The sequence below is a fragment of the Cupressus sempervirens genome, chromosome 1, assembly GCF_028749045.1.
Source record: "Cupressus sempervirens isolate cs-2001-9-10 chromosome 1, ASM2874904v1, whole genome shotgun sequence".
Taxonomy (NCBI): Eukaryota; Viridiplantae; Streptophyta; class Pinopsida; order Cupressales; family Cupressaceae; genus Cupressus; species Cupressus sempervirens.
In genome coordinates, this window is record NC_143118.1 from 791,780,139 (window position 1) to 791,795,482 (window position 15,344).

General features: G+C 34.3%; 1 protein-coding gene across 5 annotated transcripts in view; it reads left to right on the forward strand.

Annotated features, from left to right (window-relative positions):
- LOC149580246 (Tetratricopeptide repeat (TPR)-like superfamily protein) overlaps positions 1-15,344 on the forward strand; it is a 344,359-nt gene that overhangs the window by 94,847 nt on the left and 234,168 nt on the right. For all 5 annotated transcript variants that reach the window (XM_089790050.1, XM_089790051.1, XM_089790054.1 and 2 more), the window contains one exon: positions 6,851-6,888. In XM_089790050.1, the coding sequence (XP_089646176.1) occupies positions 6,851-6,888 (38 nt within the window). The remainder of the gene's footprint in view (positions 1-6,850; positions 6,889-15,344) is intronic.

Consider the following 15,344-nt stretch of genomic DNA (forward strand, 5'->3'; position numbering starts at 1 on the left):
GGAATATTCTGCCCAATTACCTTCTTCAAACAAGAAACATGAAAAATTGGATGTATCTTTGTTGTTGGTGGCAACTCAAGCTTGTAGGCAACACTACCAATCTTTTGCATGATTTGGTATGGTCCATAATATCTTGGAGACAACTTATTATTCTTTTTTTTTTTTTTTCATTGAGATTTGTTTATAAGGCTGCAATCTCAAGAAGGCCTAGTCCCCAATTTCAAAATTTCTTTCACTATGATGTTGGTCCGCTTGTTGTTTCATTCAATTTTTTGCCATAGCTAAATTCTCCTCGAGTCCTAGAAGTACCTATTGTTGATGAAGCAAGTGGTCCTCTACTACTTGAACTCTTGGTGACACCTTTAATGATGATGTGGTGGAAGGAGGATGATATCCATAAAGTGCCAAAAATGGAGACATTTTTGATGAGCTATGAAAAGAAGTATTATACCACCATTCTGCAAGAGGTAGCCAATCTACCCATTGAGATTGTTTTTCTGAAGTGAAACAATGTAGATATCCTTCCAAACATTTATTAACAGCCTCAGTTTGCCCATTTGATTAAGGATGGTATGAAGAACTATGAGCCAATTGAGTACCCAAACATGAGAATAAATCTTTCCAAAAGTAACTAGTAAGGATAGGATCATGATCACTAACAATAACTTTAGGTGTACCATGTAGCTTTTGGATATTCTCCAAGAAAACTTTTACCACTATACTTGTTGTAAAAGGATGTGATAATGCAATGAAATGCGCATATTTAGTGAGGCGATCAACTACTACTATGATGATATTATGACCTTTAGATTTGGGAAGCCTTGTGATGAAGTCCATGGATACCTCTTCCCAACGTTGGCTAGGAATAGATAAAGGTTGCAAGAGACTTGGTGTCTTAATTGTTTCCCCCTTATTTCTTTGACAAACCAAACATTCAGCTACAAATTTTTGAACATCACCTTTTAGCCCTTCCCAAAAAAAATCTTGCTTGACCCAATGATATGTCTTCAAAAATCCTGAATGACCACCAATTGGGGACTCATGTAGTTCTTTGAGAATCTTGTGTTTAAGAGTGGAATTCTTGTAGAGATACAAGCGCTCAACAAAACTTCTTTGAACTACTAGCATCACTTTTTATTTGCTGGATGAGATTACTTGTTGCAACATCATTTTTCCATTCTTCTTTGGCTTCTACCACCCAATTATTTTGTAATATTGAAAGGGCACATAATAAGGCTTCATCTTTTTCATCCTCCCTAGAAAGTGCGTCAACCACAATATTTTCCTTCCCTTTCTTGTATACAATTTCAAAGTCATATCCCAACATCTTAGTGACCCATTTTTGTTGCTCTTTTGACGATAGTCTTTGTTTCAAAAAATATTTTATGCTATATGATTTGTCTTAACCTTGAAGTGTCGATCCATTAAATAAGGCCTCCATTTTTTAACTGCATGAAGGATTGCTAACATTTCCTTCTTGTAAATAGGTTTGAGTTGATTTTTACCTTTTAATTGACGACTCTCAAAAGCAATTGGTCGACCTTCTTGCATGAGAACTGCTCCTATCCCATTTCTAGAAGCATCACATTCCATAATGAATTCCTTGGTGAAGTCCGGAGTGGCAAGCACTGAAGTTGTACACATAGCCTTCTTCAATTGCTCAAATGCTACATTAGCATATTCATTCTAATGAAAAGAATCCTTCTTCAATATAGTGGTAAGGGGTGGTTCTATACGACTGTAATTCTTCACAAATCTTCTATAGTGCCCTATCAATCCCAAGAAACCCCTCAACTTCTTAATAGTTTTTGGAATAGACCATTCCTTGATAGCCTTAATTTTGTTAGGGTCCACCTTTACACCTTCATGTGAAACTATGTGTCCCAAATACTCCACCTCCTTAAGACCAAAATCACACTTGGATGACTTAACATAGAGTTGATGATCTTCGAGTAATTGTAATGCTTGATGTACATGTTGCAAATGTTCTTCCCAAGTCTTGCTATAAATTAATATATCATCAAAAAACACTAACACAAACTTTCTCAAGAACTTCTTAAAAATGGAATTCATCAAACTTTGGAATGTAGATGGTGCATTGGTAAGACCGAATGGCATCACCAAAAATTCATAATGATTCTCATGAGTTCGAAATGCTGTCTTACAAATATCTTCCTCCTTAATCCGAATTTGGTGATAACCCGTTCTAAGATCTAACTTGGTAAAATACATAGCTCCATTTAATTCATATAGAAGATCATTGATGACTGGAATAGGAAACTTATCTTTAATGGTGTACTTATTGAGCACTCTATAATCTGTACATATGTGCCAAGTTCCATCCTTCTTATGCACCATCACAATAGGTGAGGATTAAGCACTTTGGCTATGCTTGATAATTCCTGCATCTAGCATTTCCTCAACAATTTTTTCTATCTCACTTTTTTGTATGTGTGGGTACCTATAAGGCTTGATGTTTGGTGGCTGGTTCCTTGGGACTAGTTGTATGGCATGGTCATGATCCCTCTTAGGAGGAAGTCCTTTAGGCATATCTCCAAGAATCACTGAGTGACGATCAATTATTGCTTGTATATCTAGATGAGTAAGAGCATTAGATTGAGAGACTTCTAATGAACATAGTTGGGCCACAAATCCATCCACATCTTTCTTAAGAAACTTTTGCATTTGATGAGAGCTTACCATCTGTGGGGATTTTGCCTTCAATCCCCTTAGCTCCACTACATTTCCTTTTGATTGAAATTGCATGAATAGTTCTTGGAAGTTCATCTCAATTGTTCCCAATGTAGTAAGCCATTGTACTCCCAAAACAATATCCACCGCACCCATGGATATCACATACATTGGGGTATCAAGTTGATAATCTCCCATGGATAATTTGATGCTATGACACTTCCTTGAACAGTTAACTGTGCCCCCATCTGCAATCAAAACTTGAAACTCTGGGGATGGATATATAAAACAATTTAGAAGAGTTGCCAACATTTTGTTGATGAAATTATGAGTACTGCCTGAATCAAACAACACTGTTACTTTCTGCTTCTTTAAGAAACTCACTACCTTGAGAGTTTGTGGTGCATTTAAAACCTGAAAGTGCATGAGAAGAAATGATTGGTTGAGAATCATGTGATTCCTCACTTGACTCCCTGTCCTCCTCTGATATGGGCTCATCCTCTTCTTCCTCACTTGGACATTCAATAAAGAACAATTTCTTTTCACTACATTTATGTCCTCGACTATATTTGCTATCACAATTGAAACACAATCCTTTTGCTCTTTTCTCCTCAATTTGTTGTGGAGTCAACCTAGTAGGTTGAGGAAGATAAGGTGTTGAATAACCTTTTTCTCTTGTCACATTAGCCCCTTGCCTTCTAGGAATCAAGAACTTCTCCTCTACCTTGCATGCCAATATAAAAGACTCATTCACTGAGCTAGGACTAAACATGCGTACCTCATGTTGAATGTGATCCTATAGACCACCCAAGAATAAATCATTTAAGTTCTCCTCTGTAATTGTATCCACTCTTAAGGATAGATTATGGAAATTTTGAATATAATCTTTAAGTGATCCTATTTGTTGAAGCTTAACAAGTTGTCTAAAGAAGTTTTCTATCACACTATTGCTATATTGTGCTTGGAGTTCTGTAAAAATTGAGCATGATACGGTGATGCCCTTTTTCCTCTTATGAGTACAAAGCCAACAATACCAAATGAATTGATCTGGTTCTATATATAAGGAAGCCATCGTGACCTTTTGTCCATATGGGGTTTGATGTACCTCAAAAAATTCCTAGATCCCATAGGAGTATTAAAATTTGTGTCATTATTAGTTGATTTGAAGGTTTCACCTTGATTGCTTGACAACTCCTTCCTTGTTTCATTCATATAGGTGCTTAACATGTTTCGTATATCTGATATATCTCCTCGTAGGTCACACATATCCCTCTTAACCTCTTCCTTGAACTTACTTATTTCCTTATTGGGATTACTATCCTCTCTTATTTCCCAATCTTGATCAGAGGATTTCCTTGGTGTGGTAGCATTCTTTTTGCCTCTTGTTGGAGGCCCTGTCATGATGGAAACCAATATTTTTGAAATAAATCACACAAATGAAATGTAAATTCTCTAGTTTTTTAATTAATTTTTTACTATAACTTACTAGGGCCAAGATACCCTTACTCAGGAAAATTCCAAAAAATTGGCAAATTTGCTGCCTTGAAAGCAAATTTTCCTATAATATCTTTCTTATTTTTGCTTCACTTTCTCCAAGCTTTGAAATGTAGGCTCCTCTACTATGTATTCAAAAACCCAATACAAGTTATACTCCAATTTGGCCAGATGTGAGAGATATGTAGATCTCAAAAAATTGTGTAGAAATAGTAATTCTGCAATAATTTGCTCAAATTTGCTCCAATTCGTCTAAATTTTGGACTATAGCTTCTTTAATATAGTCTTCAAAAACCCTTTAAAAATCTTTAAAAAATTTGCTAAAATCTGAAAGTTATGCTCTTCCCAAAATTGCCTCCAATGTTGAGAAAAAATCTTGTCTCTATTGTGCCAAGATCATGCTCTGATACCACTTGTAATGAAATAACTTGCACAATAGAAGAAATAATATGAAATATTATATAAATACTTGATAAAAACTGAGAGTAATAGGCCACTTCGAGGGGGCAACCTCCAAATAGCTCCAATGAGAACACACTTCACAATATGATCTTGAAATAAGACTCACAACCTCCTATATATACCTAATTATGCTTAGGTTGAATAGACACAACCCTACATAACACCTAGGCCGACCTACCTACCTAAATAATAATATAATAATGATAATATGACTTAATTAAGGATTAAGATAGCCACAAGTTGACTATTCAGAACCCTATATACACCAAAATTAAGGGTGTAACAATGTTATATATACACCAAAATTAAGGGTGTAACAATGTTAGTATAATTTCAGTCGGATAGAACTCACTATATATATATGAGATGTATTACACACACACACACATATGTACAAATATATATGTGTTGAACAACAACTATTATATTAAACACTAATGAATAGACATGTCCATTGAAGGGACATGTCTACCATATTTCATCTAATATAAGAGAGATGACTGTCATTTGGAAAGTACATATGAATAGAGACAGTGCCATTACAAATGTGCAGCAATCCTCCTTCTTTAACACATCTTCATACATAACTTCAGTAGTGTCCACATCACCAATGTCAATATCATTCCCCTGTAAAATCTCTACTGTCTCATGCTGCTGCAAGCATGAATCACTACTGTCATGAAAATGAAAATCATTATGGCATGAATTGACATCATATTACTCACTTCTAACACCTGAATCTTGAGTGTCAAAACTAGGGAACTCCACTCAACCGTCACCTACACATGGAAAAGCTTCTATCTCCTACATAGGCTCACCATAATGATTTCTGTCATAAAAATCAGAAGTAGAAGAACTTGCATTTTCCATACAATTCTCAAAACTAGCACTTTCATCATGCAAGTCACAACTCATAGTGATACCTGCAACATCCTCCACATTTGCCCTCTCATGAACGCTTTCGATAGGCTGAAACATAGGATTGCTGTCATAAAAATTAGAACTATGAGTACCCACATTTTCCTTAATTTAAGTCTGATTTTTAATCTCCATGAGATCAACTACCTGCTGGTCACTAACTGCAGAAAGTTCATTGTAAAGATTCCTGGATATCCCACCTGTAGAGACCTGTTTCTCTTTCTTTTTATTTTGTGATGCAGAACCCTTTAAAAATGATGTCATATACTGTGCACAACTATCTGTGGTTGCCGGGTTGGAAAGAAATTCATCTATCCTTTTTTGATTTTGCTTAATCCTTTTCATTCTATCCATTAAGGCATTTGTTTGCTTCCTGAGATTAGCGCATGCTTTCCAATTGGTTTCCCTGTTTACTAGATTTCCTGTATTTATCCATAACCGGACAACTACAAGAGTGTTGGTCACTCAGTTAACAACAACATGACCAAAAAGTAAGTTGTTTCCTAGCCTATAGGATGGCAGGAAACCACTTTGAAACCATTGTAATGAGCCCTGCTGGCTCATTGATCTGGCTATGGTGAAGAATGGATTTTTATGTGTTTTTGAAATATATGCTTTTTTGCTTTTTCAGATTTTAAAAGGCAATGAATACAATGTAGAGGGAAGAGATTCACAAAATTCAACTTATTTCAATGTATGCAATCATGAAGTTATTTATAATGCCAAATTGCAACATGGGCAATTATACAAATTCCCTTGCAAAATAGGGTTGCCAGCCACAATGAGGAGGACAAAGTCTCTCCTACCTTGAAGGGAAGGCTCCCCTTTCTCACTGTTCCTTGGATCAACTCAAGGTAAGCTAGAAGTCTAGATGATGTTTACATAGTAATGCTTTTACATTGAAGTTTAGATTGAAATAGTTATGCTTTTACATATGTTTGACTGCTTCACAATCTATTGCTGCTTCTCTTAGTGTAGCTTTTAAATCAGATTAGCAGCTACTAGGTATGCTGAATCCTTAAAAATAAATTTCAATATACAGTTTCAAGCCATGAAGAAGCCAACGATTTTAGTGAACACTTAAAGATGAAAATTGATTGATTCATTGTCTTGAGTTCATGTTCTTCTAGTGGAAAAAATCAATGTTTCTTTTGATCATGTTCTCAGTTTACCATCAGCTGATATCTTGACCACACCAATTTTGAGTTTCTTTCTTCTTCTTCATTAATAAATTTATCTTTATCTTTATCTTATCTTAACTGGAACAAAATGTTTGGACTTGCAGGTGGTTGGCTTCAAGGAAACCAAATGAATCAATGAATGGTAAGTCAGCAGCCAGGAACAGTTCCATTGTTTCTCTTATCTCTCAGCAATTGACTGTTCGTTATGCTTTTTATATTATTGATTATCCATTGATTATTTGTTTATAATTCATGGAGTTTTTTCTATGACAACAAATTTTCTCTGTGCAACCAGTCTACCTGGGTGAACCTAAGAACACAATTATGATATATTTTTTATTCTTCTGATTGCTTTTGTTTTTGAATAGTAATGAAACCCATAGAACTTCATTGCAATATTTGTGGATCTAATCAATATTTGTAAGAAATGTAGCAATATCACAAGACGTATAGAGAGTATCTCAGATTGCAATTAGTGTAATATGCAAACAGGCACTCAGTTATGTTAAATAACATATCACATATGTGTGGAATGCCACTGTCTTTGGATATAACCTTACCATAGTATGGACCAGTTCCATTAGTACACAATTATGCTTATCCCAAATTGCAGTACTCCAAACAACGGTACCCAAACATTCTCTTATTTTTTCATGTGCTTGTGTTACTCATCTTTTCATACGATAATAAAAGAAAATCTATTTTAGTACTCAGAAATATACAAAGGAGGTCAATTACTCAAAAGTAGTTCGAGTTAGAGAAAGTAATTACTAGTGTGGAATGGCTCTAGGTTAGGAAAGTAAGCAAGCACTCAGAGATAAAGCTAAGAAAATAAAGTAGATGGTACTGTTACTAAATTTTCACACATGTTAAAATTTAGTCTTAAACATTGCACAAGTGTTCATGCAACACACATTTCTTGAGATATTTGCATTCAGCCCATACTTATTGCAACTCATATTTCATTCTGAACAGAAGTGTAAACCCAAAATGTCCTTTGTATTCATCATCAAATGAAAATGCCCTTTGTATTAATCATCAAATGATATGTACAACTGATATTTACAACTGATTAAATGAAATGAACATGCAGAATGTAAATACCTCTCACACAGTTGGCAGTGAGAGTGGCCTCTAATCTACTGATACATATCCCTATTCTATGAAAATGCATAAGCATGAAAGAGAAAGAACAAAGGGAACCAGTCATTGCCTGTAATGACTGGTCATGTTGTCCTGCTCTAGTCCTGCTTGCCTGCTGACCCGAACCATAGCTTGTCCAAGTGTCTGAGATCTGCATACATAAGGAAAAGTATTAGATCCAATGGATCTAAACAATGAAGAAACACCTCACCTCATGCACAAATATTTTATTCTACTGTCATTTCATACACTTGCATAAAACAAAAAACATACACCAGTATATCAGAAGCAATCATGGTTACATCAATTTTTTTATTACTAATATGTTTTCTTCCTGTGATTAACCTCATCTCTCATAGGTATGTGGATATAATTGTAGGCTCCCACGAGGGTTATTGAGCCCAACATACCCATAAGAAATAGGATCAAAGAAGCTGATCAAAAGATACAACAAAAGTGTCAAAGGGACATATTAATTTATGAAACCTTTTTCTTTTACAACAAGATTATGCTACAACAATTTTAAAATCAGAAGAAATATCAAAGGAACAGATTCATATGTGAAACCTTTTATTTCATATTACCATATGTTGCTGAAGTATTTATACTTGTGCCACTTAAAGTGTTAATCACTTAGGGAGAAATAAGTACAGATACCTTCTCTGTAAAAAGGTATCTGCATTTGCGTCACCATATGTAATTGATACTTTTATTGGTTTTCATTTTTATCAAGTGCCAAGACAGGGTGTTTGTACAAATAGTGACAGTTTTGGCAGAAATACAACAGCAGGGCTGAAACTGCAGGCTACAGGATGAGCAAAATGGGTAGGGAGCTATAAGTATAGAGCAAAGTAAAAACAGAGTAAAAGGGTGCAAGGTATGAGAGTGAGAAATAACAGTTAGGGGTTTTAAAGATGAAGTTGTAGTTTTCAGTCGCCAAAGACAGTGAAAGATTTTAATGATCAGAAGTAAAGATTTGCTGCTACAGATTTTTAAAAATGCCAAGAATATTCTACAGGGATGCAGAAGTATCAATTGGAGGTATGGTGCTTATACAAACAGTGAAGATATCTCAGAGGACAATAGATGTTGCTGTTACAGTATCATACGACATCAAATCATTTGCAAAGAATGAAAGGCTACAGGATTGTGAAATACATCTACAGTTGGTGCACAAACAGGGAGTCCACATTTTAACCCAGAAAGCTATGGCTGCACACAGGAAATCTCAGCAAAAAATGAAGAGAATTATCAATCAAAGAGGGTTTTTTGTACAGTTCTGCAAATTCGTGAGCCTTGAATCAAACTTAGATTTGCTGAGAATGATCCTTTTAACAATATGTATATTCAGATTTCTTGAGGCAGATTTCTTTTATGATTACTGCAGGTCCAGTCCTCTATGCTTGAACTTGTGTGATTGTATAATCTCTGCTATGTATTTGTGGGAAGGAGAATGCTCGAATGATCGGACTGCTGTGAATTGTGTGTCATCCAATCTACATTCACAACCTGTAGATATATCCTTCTAGAGGGTATGTCCCTCAAGGGACATGACCCTTAGTTTAGCATTAAAAACATTATTATCCCTAAATCGGCGACTTCATTAATTCAGTTTAGTATTAACAAAACTTAACATTAGTTTAGTTGAATATAAAACAAGAATGTCTATTTGGAATCGCCGGCTCATATAGGAAATGTATAAAATGTTTTACTTGCCGTTCATAACTTCATAGGATACATCAACCATGCTAAGAAGGTACGGTCTGTACTTATCAGACCTGTAGAATTAGTTAGGTTATATTCTTAACATTTTTAGCTGAAAGAGCAGTACTTACAGCAAGAAATGAGGGTTTTGGGTATGAAGGTTTCCATAACTCCCTTATCAGAAACTCAGGAAAACCATTGCGAGAAATGCTTATTTTTCGTTCCATAATAGAAAAAGAACAATGATTATATCAAATGGAGCAGCTTCACTGTACAAGAAAAGCTACAGCCAGTTTTTCATCCACAGGTGGATTCAAAGGAAAAATCTTCAGCAAGAAATATACAGCAATATCATAGGCAATAAAAACCCATGCCTCTTCAAATTTCTGCAGAGGGGAATATGAAGTCAGTAGACAAGATGAAGTTGTGGCTTTCAAACCATACACAATTACGGTTTTTAATTCAAGGAAACATTATGATGTCAACTTCATGACAAAATAATAGAGGAAGCAGATAAAACCCCATAGAAAGCTATGTATGCTGTAATAAGAGTAAACAAAATAGGAGTTCTATTCCATAAATTGAGCCTATAAAATGGAGACAGAAGCTACAAATTTCAGCATACCCATTAAAATCTGCAAATGAAACTTATGATTCTCAAAGCAATAGGGCATGATTTAAGTATAAAAGCGGATAAGACCAAGTCACAACTGAAGAAAGCTCCAGAAGTGGCATTCCTAAATACCACAAAATCAAGCCCGTGTAGCTCAAGAAAAGGGTCAAACATTTTCAGCAAAACTCTATGCCAAATGTAAAAGAGACCAAGTAAAATAATCTTAGTCAAACTCCACGTCGAATGGCTTGTACAAGAAGCAAGAGAGAATGACACAAAATGAGGCCCATGAAGCTCCAAAAAGCTTCCATAATAAAAGCAAACGATCAATTCCGAACAGCAATGACTTGTGACAGCCATCTGGAGTCTGAACTCTAGCAGAAAGGAGCCCCGAATGCAGCCAAACTTCCAGTTTGCTTCCATGATTGACGGCTAAGGTTTTGTGGCTGTAGTTTTCTTTTTCTTTCCTCAGTTTCTATGTGTGTTGAATGTAATATCCCCATTTCAAAGACTAAATTTAATAAGAAACAATAATAAATAAATAAATATTAAATATACTATTTCTTAAGATATCAAATTGATATAATATCAATTATATCAATTGATGTAATGCCAATATGAAAATACTATATTTTGATAAATAATAATATAGATTATGAAAGAAATTATAATATAATCTTTAATTATGTTGTAATATTATCTACACAAAATAATATACTTGTAAAAGTTAAGAATGAAAGATTGCTAATGATTATAATCTATGTTTAAATATAAAATATTCAAACATCATTATATACACGAAAGCATTAATATCAAAATACTATAATAATAATAAAAATAACCATGGGCTTGAGCATGGACATCGAATGCAATATATAAAAAAACATAAAAATCAAAATAATCATACGATTAACTTTGTGACTATATGGTGAAGATATCAATTAACTAATCTTTATATCAAATTTGATAGTCACCATTTTAACAAATTGTATATAGTCTAAGAAATATGCGATTAACAGGAACGATTGTGACGAGAGAAATGATAAGGCACCTAAAAGATACAATTGCTCAACATGGAGAACACCAAACACTTCCTCATTATATATTTTGGGAATTTTGGGAATTATCTTTGAGCAAGGACATTGTGGAGGGAAGAGAAACTAGCCAAGGGATTCAGATTTAGTTATTCATAACTTCATAGTAACAACGTTCGAAAATCTCAATCGAAGGGAGTTAGAAAAATTGATTGCAGACCAAATGAACAAAGAGACCGCAAACCATATAAAGAAGGTAAAGACAAATTGGTTGCCAATCAAATGAACAAAGAGACCGCAAACCATATAAAGAAGGTAACAAATGAATAGAAGGGAGTTAGACCAAACCAGTAGGCTACAGTGTACAACACATTGGGAATATGAGATTTTTTCATGTGTTAATCGATTATAGTCTACAATCAATCATCTCCAATACAAGTGACACCTAGGAATTCAAATGGAAAATTGGATAATCTTCGTCGTGCCTCTGTAATATCCATAGAGGATAAAGTTTCCCACACATTCGAAGAGCATAGCAAAGGAAAGGTCAAGGGACAATCGCATGAATCTAAGTCGAGCAGCATAACAGAGAGTGGAATAAATAAGTATCCAATATGGTGGCATTAGTTATAAACTAGAAACCTCGACTCAAAGAGTGGTAGTAGACAAGGGAACAAACGAAGAAATACCCAATCATAATAAATACAAGCATCCCAGTCAAGGTTTAGAGTTTATGAAATATTAAGAGAAAAATAAACAGAAGGCTTACTTGACAAACAAACTCATAGTAATACCCAAAAAATCAATCATACCCGCAGATATTCATCATTGAATATTTTCATATTAATCCATCTACATTGGGGTGCTCTAGTTTGGAAGTAGTCTTTTAAGGGAAAATCAATTACATGCATTATAAATATCAACCAAGAATAAATATACTCCTAGGAATCAATATTGGAGTCCATAGATGAAGAGTCTCTTCAATTTGAATAAATTATTCTTAATTCTCTGAGTACCAGAGGGGACATTATAGTGGTATCGGAGCATAATCCCGTCATCTTGTGAGTGAAGGCTTATGCAAACTTACGAGTAGTGAACAAGAAAAAACTACATTGAACGATTCAGTGAATGAGATGAGATCCTATATTGAACAAATTAACCAAACCAACCAAACTATGTTGAATCAAAATCAAGCAGTTCTCAAGAATTGCAAGATCTGGGAAATTCTATCAACAATTTGAGGGTTCAGCCCAACCAGGCAAGAGATACTAGGTCTACTCACTCAAAAAATAATAATGTGTTTTCTGCAACTAGAATACCACAACCATCATTCCTACCCAAAGCAGAGCTACCAATAGAAGAAGGAATAGAGAAACCAATGACTAGGATTGAAGATATTGCAAGGGCATATGCAACTCTAGAACCTAACATTAGAGAAGTGGTATCATTCAGAGAATTTTGTGAAGGCAAACGAAGGTGAACACTCATAATGCTTGTAAATGAAGAACTCAAACATAAAATCAATAAAATAAAAATTCTGAAGTTTGATGGGTTGGAAAAGATTACACCGCACCAATGGTTAGAAAAATTAATTATTTTTTACTCTAAATCCCATGACAAAAGAATATGCCCTCCAATTCGCTATAATCCATCTAGAGGGAGCAACACATGATTGGTGGACCCATGGATGTATCTCATTGGGTCATAACGATGTAAAATCCAATGAAGAATTCTTCCAAAAGCTCATGAACCGATTTGACAATAAGGACATCAAATGGTATTTCCAAGAACTAACTCAACTTAGACTAACTAGGACAACAATAGAATTTGTTCACAAATTCCAAAAGTTATCAGTGATGGTCCCAGACCTTTCGCAAAAGAGACTTACTCATATGATTATAGAAGGATTAAAAGACTTCACCAGGCACTCTGTAAAACCACATGAACCTCAAAACTTGGAAGAAGCCATCAAAAAATCAAAAATGGTAGAATCAAATACTTCAAAAGAAAGATCTAAGAAATTTTCACCAAAGATAGAACATAGAAACAACGACTCAAGAAAAGATCATAGAGAAAAAGAATGTTGTTTTTGCAAAGGATAGTGGAGTATGGGGCATCAATGCCAAGGCAAAAACAAAAAGAGCACGTAATGAAGAAAGGGCCGTATTTCAGGTGCAAAGAACCATGGGCATCAGGACAAAAGTGTAGCTAAAGGAATCAAATCAATAGAAGAGAAGCAACATCCAAGAGAGAAATAAAAGAGTTGCATAAGAAAGAAAGGCATGATCTAAGAGATCTCAATAGTATCGAAGCACAAAATGAAGGAGAGAAGTCACGGTCTTTTGAAGAAATTCTGCTTGATACATAAATTTGAGAATGAAATTAGTAATTGATACTAGAGAAGAAGAGAAATAAAATGGAATAAGAATAGTAAACTTATTCACTTTCAATTAGTGAAAACTATTTAGGATCAACAAAAACATGGTGAACATTTGATTACCAAATTGAAGAAAGGAATTTGTAATAAAACAAGCAAATTAATGCAAAATAGAATGTTATATTTATCCGCCCTCAAAAATTTATTGTATGAAACTACAGAGATCATACACTCGAAGAGACCTGGGAACGGATAAAGTCTCTCTCAAAGATTATAGAGATGGGTAGTCCTAAAGGGATATCAATAGAGGCCTTAGGATGAGATCAAGTCCCTCCCAAGGATTATAGGGATGGGCAATCCTAAAGGGATATCCATAGAGGCTTTAGGATGAGATAAAGTCTCTCTTGAGGATTAGATAGAGGGGGATATTCCTAAAGGGATATCCCTAGTGACCTGGGACAAGATAGTGTCTCTCCTAAGGATTAGAGAGACGAGCACATCCTAAAGGGATACTCATAGAGGCCTTAGAATGAGATGAAGTCTCTCCTAAAGTAGAGATGGATAATCCCAAAGGCATATCCATAGAGGCCTAGCGTGGGATAAAGTCTCCCTGGTTTAGCAAAAGAGGGTATCAATAAGATTTGGGGAAAGAGAAAGTTTCTACCAAAACTCATAAGTATTACTCATTAATACTTTGTCATGGGTCAAAGGAAGGAAAAACAAGTAGCAGGAAGTACATAGTACATCAAAGATAGGTTTTTTTTTCTTCGAATTATTCTTAGTTTTTTTGTACTATTAAGTTTTTTTCTAAATTGATAGATTTATAAGTGTCATTCTAACCTTCAGTTGAAATTTTTGTTTCACAGTGGATATCAACATAACGCGCAATCACTCACACAGAAGATTTGAATTGCTTGAGGACAAGCAATTTTTGGATGGGTGGATTGTAATATTGTTATTCCAAAGACTAAATTTAATAAGAAACAATAATAAATAAATAAATATTAAATATACTATTTCATAAAATATCAAATTGATATAATATCAATTATATCAATTGATGTAATGCCAATATGAAAACAATATATTTAGATAAATAATATTATAAGATAAGATAAGATAAGATATAATATTAATGTCGAACAAAGACCAACAAAAGGTCTATGGGACTGGACAATTACAACAATGAGGCTGATAGCAACAGGAGCACACAAAGGTGTCCGAAAATAAAAATAAACAACAAGAGAAAGCAAACAAAGAGATGAAGAGGAGGGCAAAAGAGAGACTAGGAGTCCTTTCTAGGCAAAAAGAAATCAGTCCTTTATAGACAATGAAAGAAATAATAATATAACCTACACTAAATAATATACTTGTCAACGTTAAGAATGAAAGATTGCTAATAATTATAATCTAAGTTTAAATATAAATTATTTAAACATATCATTATATACATGAAAGCATTAATATCAAAATATTATAATAATAATAAAAATAACCATGGGCTTGGGCTTGGAAAATGAATACAATATATTAAAAACATAAAAATCAAAATAATCATATGATTAACTTTTTGACTATATGGTGAAGATAGCAATAAACTAATCTTTATATCAAATTTGATAGTCACCATTTTAACAAATAGTGTATAGTCTAAGAAATATGCGATTAATAGGAATGATTGTGACCGCCTTGAAAAGATACAACCGCTCAACATGGAGGAGAACACG